Genomic DNA, 18,956 nt, shown 5'->3' with positions numbered 1-18,956 from the left:
TTACTTTCAAGGGGTTTGACTTTTAAGAAGAATTTCTGTCAATAATTTTAGCACCTTCTGGCCAACTTAAAACTTGTTGTTACTGTAATATTTGAAATCTCTGATGAAAGTGTACTGTATGAAATAATTAATGTAAAAATAATATTTAGTTATTGTTTTTACTTTCGTTGGGAATGCTCAAGGCTCAGCTAAATGGGTCAGACCCTTTCAAATCCACTAATAATTGTTCAGATCAGGAGTTTGTATAGCACTTGTCCGTTATGTTGTGACAGGTGCTCTTGTATCGCTCCGCCTCCTCTCTGGACTATCCCACACACACACACACACTGAAGCTCTAATACAAGCGTGTGTCGCTTATATTTCGGACGAATAGAACTGTATATTTCACACATTCCCATCACAGAAGAGACAGACCGGACCGCAGTTGCAAGGCAAGTTTATCGGTTCTTGTATTTCTACCCTCAATGAAACACGTCGAGATTTATTTAGCTTTATTCTGTCCGTGTTGTTGGTCTCCGTCGGCCTGCTGTTAGTTTGTCGCATTGGACACTTTATTCAGTGTCAGATATGAATGTTTTGCGCATATTGAAGCTTAGAAACGTCTAGCTGTCGTAGCCTAGTATCGCTTAAAAGAATGCTGTTAAGTTGAAGTTAATAATCAAGTGAACCGCAGTGATTTGCGAAGGCTTAATGGAGTAAGACAACACCAAGACAAATGTTTGGCATTCTTTACATTTTAGAAAAGAAATGTAGCCTACAGAACAAGACACCAAATAAATCGCCACTAAAAGTGTTTTTAAAATGTTACATATACTGATAGAGGTTTAAAACAGTCCTGTTGTTGATTTCTCGACGTTTCAGTAGTTTTCTTACATTTGTTTATTTACAGTGCAGGCTGTGATATTATTACACTGAGTGTGATTCCTGTGTTAAAATGAATGGGAGGCTCTCAGTTTGTGTTTGATCAATCATTTATATCGAGATAAGATGCCAATGGTGTGGCATTTTGAGCATAAAAGTATTTGGCATGCAAATATTTAAGACTGGACATTGAGAAACAGATTATGACTGTAAAAAACTTATGCACATATTGAACTGAGAAGAGCCACAGAGCAGCATCCCAGTTATCAAAGACAGTACATCAAACCTTCTACATGATGCACAACTATTCTCAGAGTTATTGTTCTCTGGCCATTTGTGCAATTAGGCTACCATGTTCCACATTAACATGGTATCACATTAACTTATTCCTTTAATGTTTAACAACCAAAAAGTGTCAAGATACTGTTTGTCTTCATTTTGAACAGTATGTCCATTGTATTATCATTTACATACTGTAATTGAAGGTTTATGGGATCTCAGTACCAGTGTTAGTCTTTTGAAAGCCTGTCTTTTGATGTCCATTTTTTATTTGTCTGTTTTTTTTATTATGGCAAAATGTAATGTCTAGACAAAGGCACAAAAATGATGTTAGAGTGATATGGAGTGAGTTTTAAATGTGGAGTGGGTGTGAATCTTGGTATCAGTTTTGCTATTTATACCCGTTCTGCATCTCACCGCTCCAGCATGTTCTCATATGGAGGGATCTCAGCACAGATCAGTGCTAACAGGCTAAAGGCAGATGGCGTGGGCTCTTTTGAGCAGGCTTTACACTTCCAGAACCAGGATTTTGAGGCCCTCAAACAGGAATGTTTGGAAGGGGGCTACCTGTTTGAAGACCCCTGCTTTCCAGCCGAACCGCCCTCGCTCGGCTTCAAAGAACTCGCCCCGCATTCCTCCAAAACCCGGGATGTGGAGTGGATGCGCCCTACGGTAAGGAAAAATGCTCCGTTATTAGATGTGGTTGTCTAAAACAGTTAGGGTTAGGTTACTCACCCTCATGTCATTCCAAACCTGACTTTTTTATTTTGGTGGAACACAAAATACGGAATTATGAAAAACTGTATTTGTCCATGCAATGAAATTCAATGACAATATTGGACCACAATGACTTTCATTGTCTTATATATTCACTACCTCTTAGTCTCTTATGCTCACCAAGGCTGCATTCATTTGATCAAAATAGTAATACAATTTAAAATAACGCCTTTTCCATTTGTATATATTTTATAATGTAATTTATTCCTGTGATGCAAAGCTAAATTTTCAGCATCATTACTCCAGCCTTCAGTGTCACATGATCCTTCAGAAATAATTCTAATATGAAACATTTCTTATTATTATCAATGTTGTAAACAGTTCTGCTGCTTAATATTTGTATGGAAACTGTGATTCGTATTTTTTTTTTTTTTTTTTTCAGGATTCTTTGATAAATAGAAAGAACAGTATTTATTTAAAATAAATGTTTTTTGTAACATTAGAAATGACTTTACTGTCACTTTTGATGAATTAAAAAAAATCTTACTGACACCATACTTTTGAACGGTAGTGTATATACTGTATAGCAGTCTAGACAGCAACATGCTCTTCATTGTGGGCCCGCTCATCCCTGCAGTCAGAATGACTCCTCCTCCTCTCTAGTCTCTACTGCAGCTGTTGTCACTATTATAAAGTTGCATACACATGGATTATAACGTTTCTGTAGACACACTTAGTCAAAATACACATGCCTCCTCTGGAGGAATGAAGGCCTCTTTCAGACTGGCCATTGTTATTTCTTTAAAGAATATGAATTATGTTTTTCTGGCAACATAGGTGTGGCAGCAGTACTTGTGCTCATGTCATTCCAAAGCCTGTTATTTTTTTCCATAATATACGAAAATATGTTCTTTTCCATACCAGGGTTATTATAATGAACTAAAACTAAAGCCGAAAAAAAAAATGTTACTTGCAATAATATATATATATACTACTACTAATATGTATATACAGTGGTGGTCAAAATTGATGGCACCCCTGATAAATATGATAAAAAATGGCTGTAAAAAATAAATCTGCATTGTTTATCCTTTTGATCTTTCATTCAAAAAATTCACAAAAATCTAACCTTTCATTGAAGTAAAAGAATTGAAAGTGGGGGGTAAATCACATTATGAAATAAATGTTTTTCTCCAAAACACGCTGGCCATAATTGTTGGCACCCTGTTATTAAATACTTTTTGCAACCTCCTTTTGCCAAGATAACTGCTCTGAGTTTTCTCCTATAATGCCTGATGAGTTTGGAGAACACCTGACAAGAGATCATTGACCATTCCTCCATACAGGATCTCTCCAGATCCTTCAGATTCACAAGTTCATGTTGGTGCTTCTTCTCTTCAGTTCAGCCCACTCATTTTCTATAGTGTTCAGTTTAGGGGACTGGGACGGTCATGGCAGAAGCTTCATTTTGTGCTCAGTTACCCATTTTTGTGTTGATTTTGATGTTTGTTTTGGATCGTTGTCCTGAAGGAAGATCCAACCACGGCCCATTATAAGATTTCTAGCAGAGGCCGTCAGGTTTTGATTTTGTATCTGTTGGTATTTGCTAGAATCCATAATACCATGTATCTGAACAAGATGTCCAGGACCTCCAGCAAATAATAGGCCCACAACATATAAGATCCAGCAGTGTATTTAACTGTAGGCATGGGGTACTTTTTATCCCTGTTTGCACCAAACACATCTGGTGGGTTTGCTGCCAAAAAGCCCTTTTTTTGTTTCATCTGACCATAGAACCCTGTGCCGTCTGAAGATCCAGTCGTGTTTGACAACTGTATATGCTGGAGTTTGTTTTTGGAGGAGCGAGGAGCATTTTTCTTGAAAGCCTCCCAAACAACATGTGGTGATGTATGGGTTGTTTGATAATTTTTTTTAGGCTTTCTGACCCCCAAGACTCAACTAATCTCTGCAATTCTCCATCTATGATCCTTGGAGAGTCTTTGGCCACTCAAACTATCCTCCTCACCGTCCATTAAGACAATATAGACACACGTCCTCTTCCAGGAGGATTCTTAACATTTTTAGTTGATTATAACTTCTTAATTATTGCCCTGATGGTCAAAATGGGGATTTTCAATTCTTTAGATATTCTCTTACAGCCACTTTCTATTTTGTGAAGTTAAACAATCTTTTGCTGCACATCAGAACTATATTCTGTGGTTTTACTCATTGTGATGGATGATTCAGGGGATTTGGCCTTTGTGTTTCCTCATATTTAAACTCCTGTGAAACAAGAAGTCATAGCTGGACAATTTCATGTTCCTAGTCACCCTGGTGTGCTAAAAAATGTAAATATTAATGGGAAAATACTTCAGAGATATTTTTCTCATAAAAAATTCTAGGGGTGCCAACAATTATGGCCAGCGTGTTTTGGAGAAAAACATTTATTTCATAATGTGATTTACCCCCCAATTTCAATTCTTTTACTTCAATGAAAGGTTAGATTTTTGCCAATTTTTTGAATGAAAGATCAAAAGGATAAACAATGCAGATTTATTTTTTACAGCCATTTTTTATCATATTTACCAGGGGTGCCATCAATTTTGACCATGAGTCATGACTGTATATATATTACTACGACTCTATCTCACAAGTCTTATTTTTCTCACAACTGCAAGTTTATATCTCACAATTCTGAGGAAAAAAATCAGCTCACAATTCTGACTTTTTTTCTCACAATAGCGAGTTTACATCTCGCAATTCAGACTTTATTACTCGCAATTGTGAGTTTATATCTCACCCGCAATTCCGAGGGGAAAAAAGTCAGAATTGTGAAATAAAAAGTCGCAATTAACTTCTTTTTTTTTCTTCTGTGACTAAAATAACTTTATACTGTAGATAAATAAATAAATAAAAAAACTAATAAAAACTAATAAAAATGACAAAAACAACAAAATTACTAAAACTTACAAATGAAAATGGAAAATACAAAAGTAAAAACCAATGCATTATCTCTCAGTCATAAAATAACACCGTTCCATTCAACGGTAGTTCATCTAAAAGGTAACAACAACAAACAATCCTTTGTGTTCCATACAAAAAAAACATTCAGGTTTGTTGTTATAACATGAGGGTGCTTTTTCATTTTTGGCTGAACTATTCCTATAAAGTCTTGCTTGCTTCAATCTTGCTAGGAATAAAAACTTTTAGGCTTCCAAATTCCAGCGTCAGTCCCTCTAATCCCTCGTTTTCTGCAGGAGCTCTGTGATGATCCTCAGTTCATTGTGGGAGGAGCTTCGCGGACAGACATCTGTCAGGGAGCTCTGGGTAAGTATTCTGCCTGTAAAAAAGTCATCCAGTGTAGTTTCTAAGTGCAGGAATCGCCTCTAAATGATTCTGTGGCTGTACCAGCAAACTTAAAGCATGAGTCACGACAGAAAGAGCAGCTCAAATAACTGACCTGAGGCGTGCCTGCATGTGACTCATCATCCGTTTCCCCCTGACCTTGAGTCAGTGCATGTGTGTAATCGTGCCAACTTATTTCAATAAATGTGCATGACAGATCATTTTTATAAGTTACCGCCCTTTTATATTACATATGTCTGCTTTCTATTAAGCTAGTGTAAAACAAGCAAATACATTACAAGTCTGCACACACCTACTTATTCTTTATTGTTAGCATTTTCCATGTTTCACAATAATAGAAGTCATCAAAACTAGGAGATAACTTATCTGTATCTCTGTATGTTTGCTCCTATTACATTAACTGCTTTAAAACTCTCAAATTCACTACCAGGTGAAAGTCTGCACAAACATACTCATACTTTGTTAGTATTTTCACAATAATAGAAAGTTCATCAATTTTAGGAGATAACATAAATGGAATAATGGAAATTATAAACTGACCAAAAGTGTTAAACCATTCAAAATCTCTCATATATTTGAGCCTAGATTTGCTTAGGCTGGGCCTGGCGCCGGCCCCTTACGCTTTTAAAGCTGTGGAAAATTCCTCCGCTCTGAGGTGGAGATCTGAGTGGGATGTAAACAGGAATGGGGACACACAGGCCTCACAGAGAAAATAAACCCCACCCCTTTCTTTGTGTCCCCCTGCTGGTTGTAAATTGACAGTTCAACTGCTGTGTTGTATTAAAAGAAAAAATATTAATGGGATTTTAGTATCACAGTTTAAAAATATTTTTGAATAAGTGCCATTATTTTTCCTTGGCTCATCTGTTATATATATATATATATATATATTGTTTTCTATTGTCTTTTTTCCTGCTCAGGCGACTGCTGGCTCCTCGCTGCCATAGCTTCTCTGACTCTGAATGAAAAACTCCTCCACAGGGTTGTACCTCATGGCCAGAACTTTCAGGATGACTATGCTGGAATATTCCACTTTCAGGTTCTGAAACACACTATTCATGCTCTAAAAGTTATTTTTGTAAATTATAAAACAAAATCTAAAATCTAAATATTGTGTTATTTTTGAACTTTATTAATCAAAGCATTCTTAAAAAAAAAAAAAAAAATTTAATTAAAAAATGGATCATAGTTTCCACAAAATATTAAGCAGCACAGCTGTTTTCAACATTAATAATAAGAATAAGAAGAACCAAATTATTTCTGAAGGATCTTGTGACACTACGGACCTGTTTCATCTGGAATCCTCTCAGCTTTTTCTTCATACAGTTGCTTGTTTCTGTTCTGCAGTTCTGGCAGTTTGGCGAGTGGGTCGACGTTGTGATTGACGATCGACTCCCAGTCAAAGACGGAGAGCTCATGTTTGTCCATTCAGCAGAGGGGAATGAGTTCTGGAGTGCCTTGGTTGAAAAGGCCTATTCAAAGTATGTCCTGATAGACATTTTGGTAAAGACCAGCAAATTTTGTTCTTACTAAACAAGAATAATTTACAAAAGTGCACTTATACTGTCTCTGCCTTATTTAAGAAAGATTTTCTCATGGTCTGAGTACAGTCTCCTCACCTGTGTGTGTGTGTGTGTGTGTGTGTGTGTGTGTGTGTGTGTGTGTGTGTGTGTGTGTGTGTGTGTGTGTGTGTGTGTGTGTGTGTGTGTGTGTGTGTGTGTGTGGGTGTTTGTTTGTTTTGTGCCAGGTTAAATGGCTCCTATGAAGCTCTCTCTGGAGGCTCCACCACTGAGGGTTTTGAGGATTTCACCGGAGGGGTCTCAGAGATGTACGAGCTCCGGAAAGCTCCGAGAGACCTGTACCGAATCATCGGCAAAGCCCTGGAGAGAGGCTCCCTGCTGGGCTGCTCTATTGATGTGAGAGCTTTATTCACTTAAGGGATACTTCACTCAAAAATTAAAATTGTTACCTACTTGAACTCATGTTGCTGGAAACCAGTAAGATTGTTTATCCACTTTTAATGAAAATATTTATCAGAATGTCCAATCTGCTGTTAATTTACAATGTAAGATGATAGGGATGGTTTTGGGGCTGTCAAGCATATACGCTACCCTCCAGTTTTTTCTTTTTTCTTTTCTTTATTATATTCATAGTTTTGAATGTATGTGTGTGTGAAATATATATATATATATATATATATATATATATATATATTAGGGCTGTCAAACGATTAATCGCGATTAATCGCATCCAAAATAAAAGTTTGTGTTTACATAATATATGTGTGTGTATGGAGTATAATTATTTTCTATATATAAATACACACATGCATATATATTTAAGAAAAATGTGTTATTTATATATAAAATATTTATATATGATATAAATTATATATAATATAAATATATATACACAGTATATACATGCAAATATTTCTTAAATATATACATGCATGTGTGTGTATTTATATATAGAAAATAATTATACACCGTACACACACATATATTATGTAAAAACAAACTTTTATTTTGGATGCGATTAATCGCGATTAATCGTTTGACAGCCCTAATATATATATAAAAAAATGTATATATATATAAAATTATTCAACATTTATTCACATGCATTTATTTACCTATTTGTAGATTTATATTAATTTGTTATTTATAATTGTTTTCCAGATCACCAGTGCCTTTGACATGGAATCGGTGACGTTTAAGAAGCTGGTTAAGGGCCACGCTTACTCAGTGACTGCTCTCAAACAGGTAACGCTCCCAGTGTATGTTGATCATTGACATATTGGAGTTAAATTGTGTTTGCTTTCGTGTGTGAGATCTTTCTCCTCTTGGATAGGTGGAATTTAGGGGCCATACAGAGAGGCTTATCCGTATTCGTAACCCGTGGGGTCAGGTAGAATGGACGGGGGCCTGGAGTGATAAGTAAGAAATAACACAGAAATACTCATTCAGTTCAGCCCAAGTCATTGAGTAAGAAGACCGTGCATGTTCCCTCCTCAGCTCTCCTGAATGGGACGAGATCGATCCATCTGAAAAAGATGACTTGCACTTACAAATGGAGGATGGAGAGTTCTGGTGAGCTGTATTAGCAATACAAATTGAATTTGACTCAACAGTAGACCAATAAGCATTGTGTACTCTCACAGTCACAGCATAAAGAAACGGCTCCCTTTGTCCCCAGGATGTCATTCAGTGAGTTTTTGCGGCAGTTCTCCAGGCTGGAGATTTGTAATCTGTCCCCTGATGCTCTGAGTGATGATGACCTGAGCCACTGGAACACCATCAAGTTTCACGGTGCCTGGCGGAGAGGAAGTACCGCAGGAGGCTGCCGAAATAATCCCAGTGAGTTACACCCCATGTCCAGCAATTTTATCGGTTGAGGTCACAGTGTGGCAGTATTGGTGGTCATAGTGGGAGTCTCTACTACATTCCTAGGCTTTACAAATGACCATATGTTTTGAAAAACATGATAAAAATATTCTGGAAGAGGAAATGTTTGGATATACACTACATATTGGATATACAGTCTCTTATGCTCACAGAGGCTGCATTTATTTGATCAATAGTACAGTAAAATAAGTAATATTGTGAAATATTTGTAAAATTTAAAAGAACCGTTTTATATATATATATATATATATATATATATATATATTATATTATATATATATATATATATATATATATATATATATATATATATACATATATATATGTGTGTGTTTTAAAATGTTTAGTAGCCAAGTCTTCAGTGTCACACAATCCTTCAAAAATCATTCTAATATGCTGGTTTACTTCTCAAGAAACATTTCTTATTATTATTAATGTTGAAAATCTTAATATCTTTGTCGTAATATCTTGTCTTTTTTCTAGGATTCTTTGAAGAATAGAAAGTTCAAAAGAAAATCATTTGCAACATTATAAATGTCACTTTTGATCAATTTAATGCATCGTTGCTGCATAAAAGTATTAATTTTTTAGTTTTTTTTTTAAGAAATCTTACTGACTACAAACTTTTGAACAGTAGTGCATTAAAGCATCATATCATGAACAATTATTAATGCCTGAATCAAACTCAGCTACCAGCTTTACCTGGGATTTGATCCCCATAACTGTATTGTGTTCCTGTACTATTTGCAGACACATTTTGGATCAATCCACAGTATAAGATCACGCTGCTGGAGGAAGATGATGACCCGGAGGATGAAGAAGTGGCCTGCAGCTTACTGGTGGCTTTAATGCAGAAAGACCGCAGACGGCACCGCCGCCACGGCCAGGACATGCACACCATCGGTTTTGCGCTCTACGAGGTGAAGAGGTCCAACATGTTCAGATGTTTGTTATGCTGAACAAGCTGGCAATCGAATAATCATATTTATATGCACATTTTGGAATATTGCAAGTACAGGTAGCAAATTAAAAAGGACTTCTTCCTGACAACTTTTCCATCCCATCCATGTGTTCAAGCAAGAACTGGCAAATTTGGCTCAGTCCATGAGGATGAGATGCACTGTAGGACTGAAAGCAGCCACCAAATATTGATTTGTTAACTTTTTGCTCGTTGTTTTACAAAGCTAGTTCTTAGCTAGGTGTTTACAAGGCTTTGTTTACAAAGTTAGTTGTTTTCTGACATTGTAAAATATTTTCCTCAGTGCTTTTTGTATCTAATAATCAATTATAGTAGTAAAATATTTTTTTTAAATAAAACAATTCATTGTTCATTACAAAATAATACAAAATATGTTTTTCTTTCCATTTCTTTTTTCTCCTCCTTGCAGATTCCTGAAGAGGTATGATCTCATGTCAACAATTTCTTTGTTAAATAGGTTTGACTACATCATTATGGCTTGTGTACTTCCATAAACAGGTCATTTATTTTTAAAACAGAAGGTTTGAAGATTGAATTTTCCTCTAGATTATTCACAGTGGAATAACAGAAACTTAATTTATAATTTCCGTCTGTCTGCAGTACGCAGGCTGTCAGAATGTGCACCTTAAAAAGGACTTCTTCCTGACAAACTCATCGAGCGCCCGCTCCGAGACCTTCATCAACCTGCGCGAGGTGAGCACCCGTCTCAGCCTCCCTCCTGGGGAATACATCATCGTCCCCTCCACCTTCGAACCCAGCCAAGAGGCTGATTTTGTCCTACGAGTCTTCACAGAGAAGCAGTCAGAGACAGAGTGAGTGTATGTTTGAGAACTTCAGGCATTTTTCAGATTACTCACCCTCATGTTGTTTCTTTACAATGTCCAAGCTTTTTTTTTTTTTTTTTTCATGGACAGTGGACAAAGACAAAATAACACCTTAAAGCCACACACACACATTTATATAAAGAGAATAAAGAGAGAGAGTGCACAGAAAATTGTAATAATTGTAGTAATTAAATTATTGTGATAATTTTCAGAATTTTTTATATTTTAATATAACTACTTTTGCATATAATAATATAGTGCACTAGTCACATTGAACTACTTCCATGGTGCTATTTTTGTTGTATGGTAATTTTCTATATTCATATTTCCTGTTGTGTTCATTTACGTGGGGTGTTTGAGAGAGATGGGGAGCAGGATCCAATTGCAACATTAACTTTTATTTAAACAAACAAAACAAAAGTAAATCCAGGCAAAGGAAGATGTAAATCCAAAAAACAGGGAAAGGTAAGCAAAAACAGAACTGACAACACACGCGAGACATTCACAATGGACAACACCAGACACTAGGGAAACACCGGGGTATAAATACACCGGATAACGAGACACTAACTAGGAACAGTTGATGGAAATCAATCACTATGGAAACAAACAAGGGTTACTATAGAAACAAAGCAAAATGGGAACTAAACATGGGAAGTGAACACTGGAAACAATAGAAATAGCAAATTCAAAATAAAAGTCCTCTAACGCAAGACAGTGGAAATGAGACCAGAATCGTAAGTGTTATATGGGAAAAAAAGAAAATTGGGTTTGGAATGACATGAGGGTTATTAACCCATTACCTTCAATAAAATTAGTTTTCTCTTCAAAGGGAGTTGGATGATGAGATTTCAGCTGACCTGGAGGATGAGGTAAGATTTTGGATCTACATTATCATAAACTTTCTGACCAAAAAATAGATGCCAAGTGCTTTAGAGTGTAAGTTCATACTGTTTAATAAATATGGTTTCTTTGGTTTTCTTATAGGCAGAAATTACAGAGGATGACATTGATGACTCTTTTAAGTCCATGTTTGGGCAGCTGGCTGGAGAGGTGAGTGAATATAGAAAATAATCCTAATGTTAGATTTGTGCATGTAATTGATCATTTTTTGTCTTGTTTTAGGATATGGAGATATCTGTCCGTGAACTCAGGACTATTCTCAACAGAGTAGTGTCCAGACGTGAGTAACACATAACAGTTTGCTCACGCTTGGAGTCGACTCAGTCAAAATGAACCTGTTTAACTGAATTGAATGAACCATTTCTCTCTCAGACAAGGATTTACAGACAGATGGCTTCAGCATGGAGTCCTGCAGAACGATGGTCAACCTCTTGGATGTATCCTTCACTATTTAAAAGAGTATTCTGGGTTAGATACAAGTTAAGCTCTATTGACATCATCTGTGTTATTCTGTCGATTACTACGGAAAATCGTTTTTGAGTTTGTAAACAGGCAACAATCCTGTTTACATTAATGCAAATACAGTGGAAGTCTATATTTACGGAACTTAACAAAGCACAAACAAGAAGCTTTTTTTTTGTTTTTTCTTTAAATGGCAATGTCAGCTGAAATACTGGATATAGCTTTGTACAGAAAGGTTAGCAGTATATGTAAATAATAAAACAAATTATTTATTCTGGAACAATGCTTTGCTAAATAATTTTCTGTGGTAATTGACATCATGTCAGTTGTGATCAGACAGTTTTTGTTCTTGACTCTGTTCATCAGAAAGATGGTAGTGCACGTTTGGGTTTAGTAGAGTTTCAGATCCTCTGGAACAAAATAAGGAAGATGCTGGTGAGTGGAGACCTTTTTTTTTTTTTTTACATCTTAGCCTACTGAATAAAACTTACATTATGTTTCCCACAAATTCTGAAATGTTTATAGATGATTATTCAATAGATTGTTCAATAGAAATAATTCATGCATTTTTTTCCACTCAGGGGATCTTCAGAGAGTTTGATATTGATAAGTCAGGGACTATGAACTCTTATGAGATGCGTCTCGCTGTAGAATCAGCAGGTAAAGAGGCATTCATTATTGGCACAAACTCACGAACAGGGCCCAAAAACTTGCAACACCTGCCAATGAAGGGTGAATTACGATAATTTGCTGTCCATTAATATTAAACAGCCATAATTGTTTTAAAATAAATTAACACTTTTATTCAGTACAGTAACAGTACAGACAGTGAAGACATTTATAATATTACAAAATATTTCTATTTCAAATAAATGTTGTTCTTTTGAAGTTTCTATTCATCAAAGAAATACTGAAAAAACAGTACTTGCATATTGTCGCCCTATTGTTGTTTCGCATCTATTGCTCTCCTCATTTGCAAGTCGCTTTGGATAAAAGCATCTGCTAAATGATTAAACGTAATGGCTGCTGAAAATTCAGCTTTGCCATCACAGGAATACATTTCAAATGTATAAAAATAGAAAAATATATAAATATATTTTAAATGCAGCCTTGGTGAGAATAAGAAACGTCTTTCAAAAAAAAAAAATCGGTAACACTTTAGAATAATGGTCCGTCATTAATAAGTATTAACTATGCAGGAAGTAATGCAGGACTAATGAGTAGTTCTACATTAACACTTCAGCTAATACTATTAACTAATAACTAATATGGAAACAGGCTTAACTAATCAGCAAGTAATATCGAATTTAGGACTAAGATAGTTACTATGCAGGAACTACTAGTGATCTGAACCATTATTTTAAAGTGAAAAACATATTTTTTACTTTAAAATAATGGTCCAGATCACTAGTAGTTCCTGCATAGTGACTAGGTAACACTTGAGTAATTAGTGATGCATTTTATGACTACATTCAGAGTAAAAATGATGACTGATTGTGTCTCAGACACACGATATAATATTCTTAATAATTAGTCAGTTAGTTAATAGTTATTAATGAGGCTTATCTCATTAAGTAATTATTGATTACATAATAATGAACTATTTCCTAAATTTTATATTACTTACTGATTAGTTAAGCGTGTTTCCATATTAGTTAATAGTATTAGCTGAAGTGTTAATGTAGAATTACTCATTAGTCCTGGATTACTTCCTGCATAGTTACTTATTAATGACGGACCATTATTCTAAAGTGTTACCATAAAATCTTACCAACCCCAAACTTTTGAATGATACGTAATGGTAACACTTTACAATAAGGTTCCATCTGTGAACATTTCTAAACTACATTAGTTTACATGAATTTACAGTGAAAATAATTATAAAGCATTTATTAATCTTAATGTCAATTTCAACATTTACTAATACATTACTAATATCAAAAGTTTATATATCTATTAACATTATTTAATGGACTTGAGCTGAAATTAACTAACAATAAACAGTTGTTTTTATTAACTAACATAACTAACAAAGATTAATAAATACTGTTACAAACGAATTGCTCATTGTTAGTTAATGCATTAAGTAGTATTAACTAATTGGTCCTTATTGTAAAGTGCTACCATAATCTTCTCTGAAAGCCCATCCTGCTCACTTTCTTTACAGGCTTTAAACTCAACAATCGACTCAACCAGATCCTTGTTGCCAGATACGCTGAGAATGAGGTCATCGATTTTGATAACTTTGTCTGCTGCTTGATCAAACTCGAGTGCATGTTCAGTAGGTGTTTCTCTTTGAATCACATGGTGCCTTTTAATTCTTTTAAATTACACTGAAACACGTTATGCTAGCGCCTTCATAGTCTTGCACTTCCTTGTAGGAACTTTTCAGCAGTTGGACACTGATGGAACAGGAACGGCTGAGATGAACTTGTCTGAGGTGCTTTGGTTTGATTTCTTGATTATTCAAATGTTCATATATCTACAAAACACTTATCATTCTTTCTCCTTCCTTTTGTTTAGTGGCTCTTTATGACTATGTGTGGTTGAGGTAAACCATTTCATTAATGTCCAACTCAAGAACCTGCTGCAAAGTGCCTCGATGCTGAACTCCTCATGCAACAATCTCATTTCCACTATAACCTCATTAGAATAAAGTGCTACTAGTTTTTTAAAGGATTTATTAATATAACATATTGTAGTTACACTACAAGGGAAACCCCTCTAGTGTGAAACACGTGAGAAGAGTACCTCCACTCACCGCTTCTCTAGGACTGATGGAATGGCTGAGAAACATCATGTGCATGGGATAAATATCAAGTGAGCTTCAAGTTTTGCATTTGTCCTAAAACAAGACCTGCCTTCGTTTCCAAAAGGTTGTGTACTGACAGTGCCATCGTGTACTTCATGTTCTGAACTAATGCATCCTATTAAAAAAGCTTTAGATGCATAATGCACAAATTGTGTAGCTATTGTCACTGACTTCCTATGATCAGAGCTTTAGAATAAACACTGTTGTTAAAATTAAACTTGTTTCATTTCATATGTTCCGAAAAACAAATCTTCCAGAAGCCTGAAACATTCTTACAAGCGAGTCATATTGGAGCATTTAATGGTGATTTCAGTCTAATTTAATTCATGCATGTTTGGGAATACTATAAACAGAAATGATGCGCTTTAAATCAATGGATAATGTAACAATCTCTACAAAATTATAACAACATAAGTTATAGCCACATATTTTATTACAAATTTTTCCATGAGTAACCATGAAAGCAAATTTCCTGAATGGAAAGAACATCTTTTTGTATATTTATTTACAAAGATAAGTAGTTGCATATTTTGGGATTTGTCCTCCCAGAATACAGAAACGCTGATCTAAACAAATCGCTGAGCAATGGCTAACAGTTTAGAATATTCCCCTTCCATTTTGCGCAGGTGTGTTGGTAAAGGAGTTTTTATTCTCGTTCCCGTGGGGTTTCCATTCTCTTCAATCAAAACAACATTATTTGAATCGAAGCGTGGGGTCATTCGCGCTCCAGGCATCTTATGACCCACTATGAGAGCTTTTTTCTTCTGTCCTTTAATGGCCAGTAAGACTCTGTCTCCCACTTTACCAACTCCATTCTTGGTGTAAACGTGAATGACTTTTGGTGGGCGGTGGTGATGGGCATTTCCAAGGGCGCTGTTGTCGACCACCCTCACGCGTGTCAACTTCTGAATAGCGGCCACAGTTGCTGAGACACTGTGAGATTGATAATATATTTGTTGAGAACATGTGAGATCATTATTTCAAAGTTAAATGACAAGGCTACAAATTAAAACAAAAACAGGTTTATTTGAATGCTTAAAACAAATCATTCATCATTAAAAAGTAGCATATACTTTTCTGAGAAACTGAAACACTGATCATATATTGAGGACAAAACATCTGAATTTCCATTATGTGTGATATTAATAAATCCCCAATCAAAGATAACAAACCCAGGGTGCCCTGACCAATGAATTTCTATAACTTTTGCTGTCATTAATGATTATAAGTGATAATATAAATAATAATTGCAATATTATAATTCCTTAATATTTCCCCCATGATTGTGGGAACCCTGCAAAACTAAAGTAGCCTACAACCACAAAAATTAGGAAATTGTTTACCTGAAAGTCCTCTGCTGCATCAATTTGGGCAAAATCACCCCGGACAACGACAGGGCCATCCTAACCTGACAATAAAAACAATCCAAAATTTGTAATAATAACAATAATATAACTTAACGAGTATTAATAAATAGCATGGCGTTTGACACCTCGTGTTATTTTGCTTCAGTTATCGGTGAACGGATGCAACGGAAGAAAATTAACTCAAACATCTATCTAAACATTAGTCAAAATGTACTTGTAAAGTGATATTAAATAGTGTGAATAAATAACGTTATTACCTGCTCAGATCATTCACACCAATGTCACACTCACACACACATCGGCTTTGCGTCATAGGAAAGCGACGTCTGATCTTTTTCTTCAACATCAGCGAACTGAGCTCATTAGCGTCCCCTGCAATGTCGGAGGAGGCACCGCATTAGAAACCGACAGTATCCCAATATGGCAAGCCATTTTAACATTTAATCCTTAAAACCAGAGCCATAGAGAGAAAGAGTTGCGACACTCTTTGATGTCGCCGCTATGGCTGTCACGTGGTTCATGTAAGCCCCAATAGTTCCAAAACATACGCTGGCTGTCATGTTCTTCTATGGGACTGACAGCAGCGATTGCATTATTGAACGGTAAATATAAAATAAAACACACACCCAAGTACTTTTTCAGCTGTTATTGCATTTTGTTAATGTCAGTTTTGCATTTGGAGAGGCAGGGTGACAACGAAATACTGTATATTACTTAAGTTTTAGGCTATATTTTTAGCGGCTCTAACTTAACTTTTCCATATCATTCATCTGATGATGGACGTCTCGTGATATTTATTTTAGCACAACTGGGCTGTATTAGGCTATTGATTCCCGTGATTTTGCTTATAAATTCCCATTCAGCCATCAGCCTACCTTCGTGATCACACAAAGAGGTCTGCCGTGGCGGTCCGTTCAGAATTCACTTAGAAGCTAGCTCACTTCTTCTGATGAAAGTGGGCACCCCCAGCACCACAACGTGAAACATGATCATGTTAAGACTAATATAATTTTAAGATTAAGCCATACACATATTATCAAAACTAGATATATAACAGATTAAAAACAAACTTTTATGTTTGGGTCTAGGTAAGTGCTGAGTGAAGATTTTTCTCTATGGCTCTGGGTTAGTGTACACAGGTAGACCAGTGCCTATTTAGAAACTAGAAGACTACCTTTTTTTAAAAGATACAAGTAGTTATTCATTAGATCTTTAGTTCTTATTTTTTAAGAGACTGGTACTCATTCATTAGGTACTAGTACCGTACATATTAAATAGACACTAGTAGCCTACTTATTAATTAGATTCTAGTGACTATTAAATTGGTTCTACTTATTTATTACCGTAGATAGTTCTTATTCATTAGTTAGTCCTTATTATTAGATACTAGTATTCAGATACTGGTACCTATTAAATAGATACTAGTTCTTATTCATTAGATACTACTTATTTCGATAGTGACTAGTAACTATTCTTTTGTTACTAGTAACACATTTTACATTTTTGCCATTGACTTCTATGGGGATCTGTCATTCAGATATCATCTATTCAGTTCTATGGCAAGCCGTTTTCACATTTAATCCTTAAAACCTACTTGTATCTATTTTCATGCATATACTTATTTTTTTAGATACTAGTATCTATTCCGTTAAGTACTACTAGTACTTGTTCATTAGCTACTAGTGCTTATTTTTTAGGCTATTCTTTATATACTAGTGCTTATTCTTTACTAGGGCTGTCAAAAGATTAATCGCGATTAATCGCATCCAAAATAAAAGTTTGTGTTTACATAATATGTGTGTACTGTGTATAATTATTTTGTATATATAAATACACACACATGCATGTATATATTTAAGAAATATTTGCATACATATACTGTATATATATTTATATAGTTTATATTATATATAAATATATTTTTTTAATATATAAATAATACATTTTTCTTAATTATATACATGCATGTGTGTGTATTTATATATACAAATTTAATTATACACAGTACACACACATATATTATTAAAAACTAACTTTTATTTTGGATGCGATTAATCGCGATTAATCTTTTGACAGCCCTAACTAGTACCTTTTTAAAGATACTATACTTATTCATTAGATAGTTCTTATTTATTAGATACTAGTACTTATACCGAACTTGTTAAGAAAAAAATAGAACCAGTGCTTATTTTTTAGTTACTAGTAACATTTTAGATCAAAGATACCTTAATAGATACTAGTACTATTTAAATAATCATGCAAATAATATGTTGAATATTAATGAACCAACAACATGCCAAAGAGAGATGACACAGGAAAAGGACTGAATTGCACAAGGCCGTTTTTATAATAACAATATAATAATAGCCTACCTTTTTAATGGTATTAGAGTAAAAAAATATATATAATGAATAGGCATATGTAATATAGTGCATATATACTCTTATTTTGACATGACTCTCATTCTCAGACACAGATTAATATTCCAAATTTTTGATTGTAAGGAATTATGAATGTTAACCAAAAATCCCAATCTCTGGGTATTGTGATTGTTTGGCTGGTGGGTATGAACCAGTTTTTGGATCTACTTAACTGTTGTTTGAATTTTATTATTGGCAGTTAAGTCTTTATTATAGCCTACTGTACATTCAAAACAATAAATGTCATATTAAACATAAATCTTTCCTTGCGTTCATGCTAACCAATTAGCTAGATAAACCCCAAACCATACGGGCCTATATAAACTCAGCAAAAAGAAAAGAAACGAAAGAAACGTTCCTTTTTCGGTATATTGTATTTTAAAGATAAAATAAAGAAATCCAAATAAGCTTTATAGGTCTTTACTGGAAATGGTTTAAACAAATGGTTTTCATGCTGAACCATAAACAATTATTGCACATGAATTATTTTGCATTAAACATTACGCCAGGGTTTGCAGGGGGTTTGAGAGTAATTCAACATACAGTGTTGCAATGCTGA

The 18,956-nt window shown here is 34.9% G+C and overlaps 2 protein-coding genes across 2 annotated transcripts; one reads left to right on the top strand and one right to left on the bottom strand.

Moving 5' to 3' along the window:
- The first annotated feature begins 308 nt into the window (after positions 1–308).
- capn1a (calpain 1, (mu/I) large subunit a) lies at positions 309–14,460 on the top strand. The gene is made up of 22 exons (XM_079854945.1): positions 309–431; positions 1,566–1,812; positions 5,115–5,184; positions 6,144–6,262; positions 6,571–6,704; positions 6,971–7,139; positions 7,905–7,988; positions 8,077–8,162; positions 8,241–8,315; positions 8,422–8,582; positions 9,381–9,550; positions 10,019–10,030; positions 10,210–10,421; positions 11,266–11,305; positions 11,421–11,486; positions 11,559–11,616; positions 11,709–11,773; positions 12,165–12,233; positions 12,380–12,458; positions 13,966–14,079; positions 14,180–14,238; positions 14,322–14,460. The coding sequence occupies exons 2-22, from the start codon at positions 1,567–1,569 to the stop codon at positions 14,346–14,348; spliced, it is 2,115 nt and encodes a 704-aa protein (XP_079711071.1). The 5' UTR covers positions 309–431; position 1,566; the 3' UTR covers positions 14,349–14,460.
- Positions 14,461–14,817: 357 nt separating this feature from the next.
- mrpl14 (mitochondrial ribosomal protein L14) lies at positions 14,818–16,487 on the bottom strand. The gene is made up of 3 exons (XM_079854944.1): positions 16,235–16,487; positions 15,954–16,018; positions 14,818–15,543 (listed from the first exon to the last, which is right to left on the bottom strand). The coding sequence occupies exons 2-3, from the start codon at positions 16,010–16,012 to the stop codon at positions 15,177–15,179; spliced, it is 426 nt and encodes a 141-aa protein (XP_079711070.1). The 5' UTR covers positions 16,013–16,018; positions 16,235–16,487; the 3' UTR covers positions 14,818–15,176.
- Between the last annotated feature and the right edge of the window lie 2,469 nt (positions 16,488–18,956).

This window comes from Squalius cephalus (genome assembly GCF_949319135.1).
Source record: "Squalius cephalus genome assembly, chromosome: 21".
In the NCBI taxonomy this organism is placed as follows: domain Eukaryota; kingdom Metazoa; phylum Chordata; class Actinopteri; order Cypriniformes; family Leuciscidae; genus Squalius; species Squalius cephalus.
This window is presented reverse-complemented; position numbering and strand designations above follow the sequence as displayed.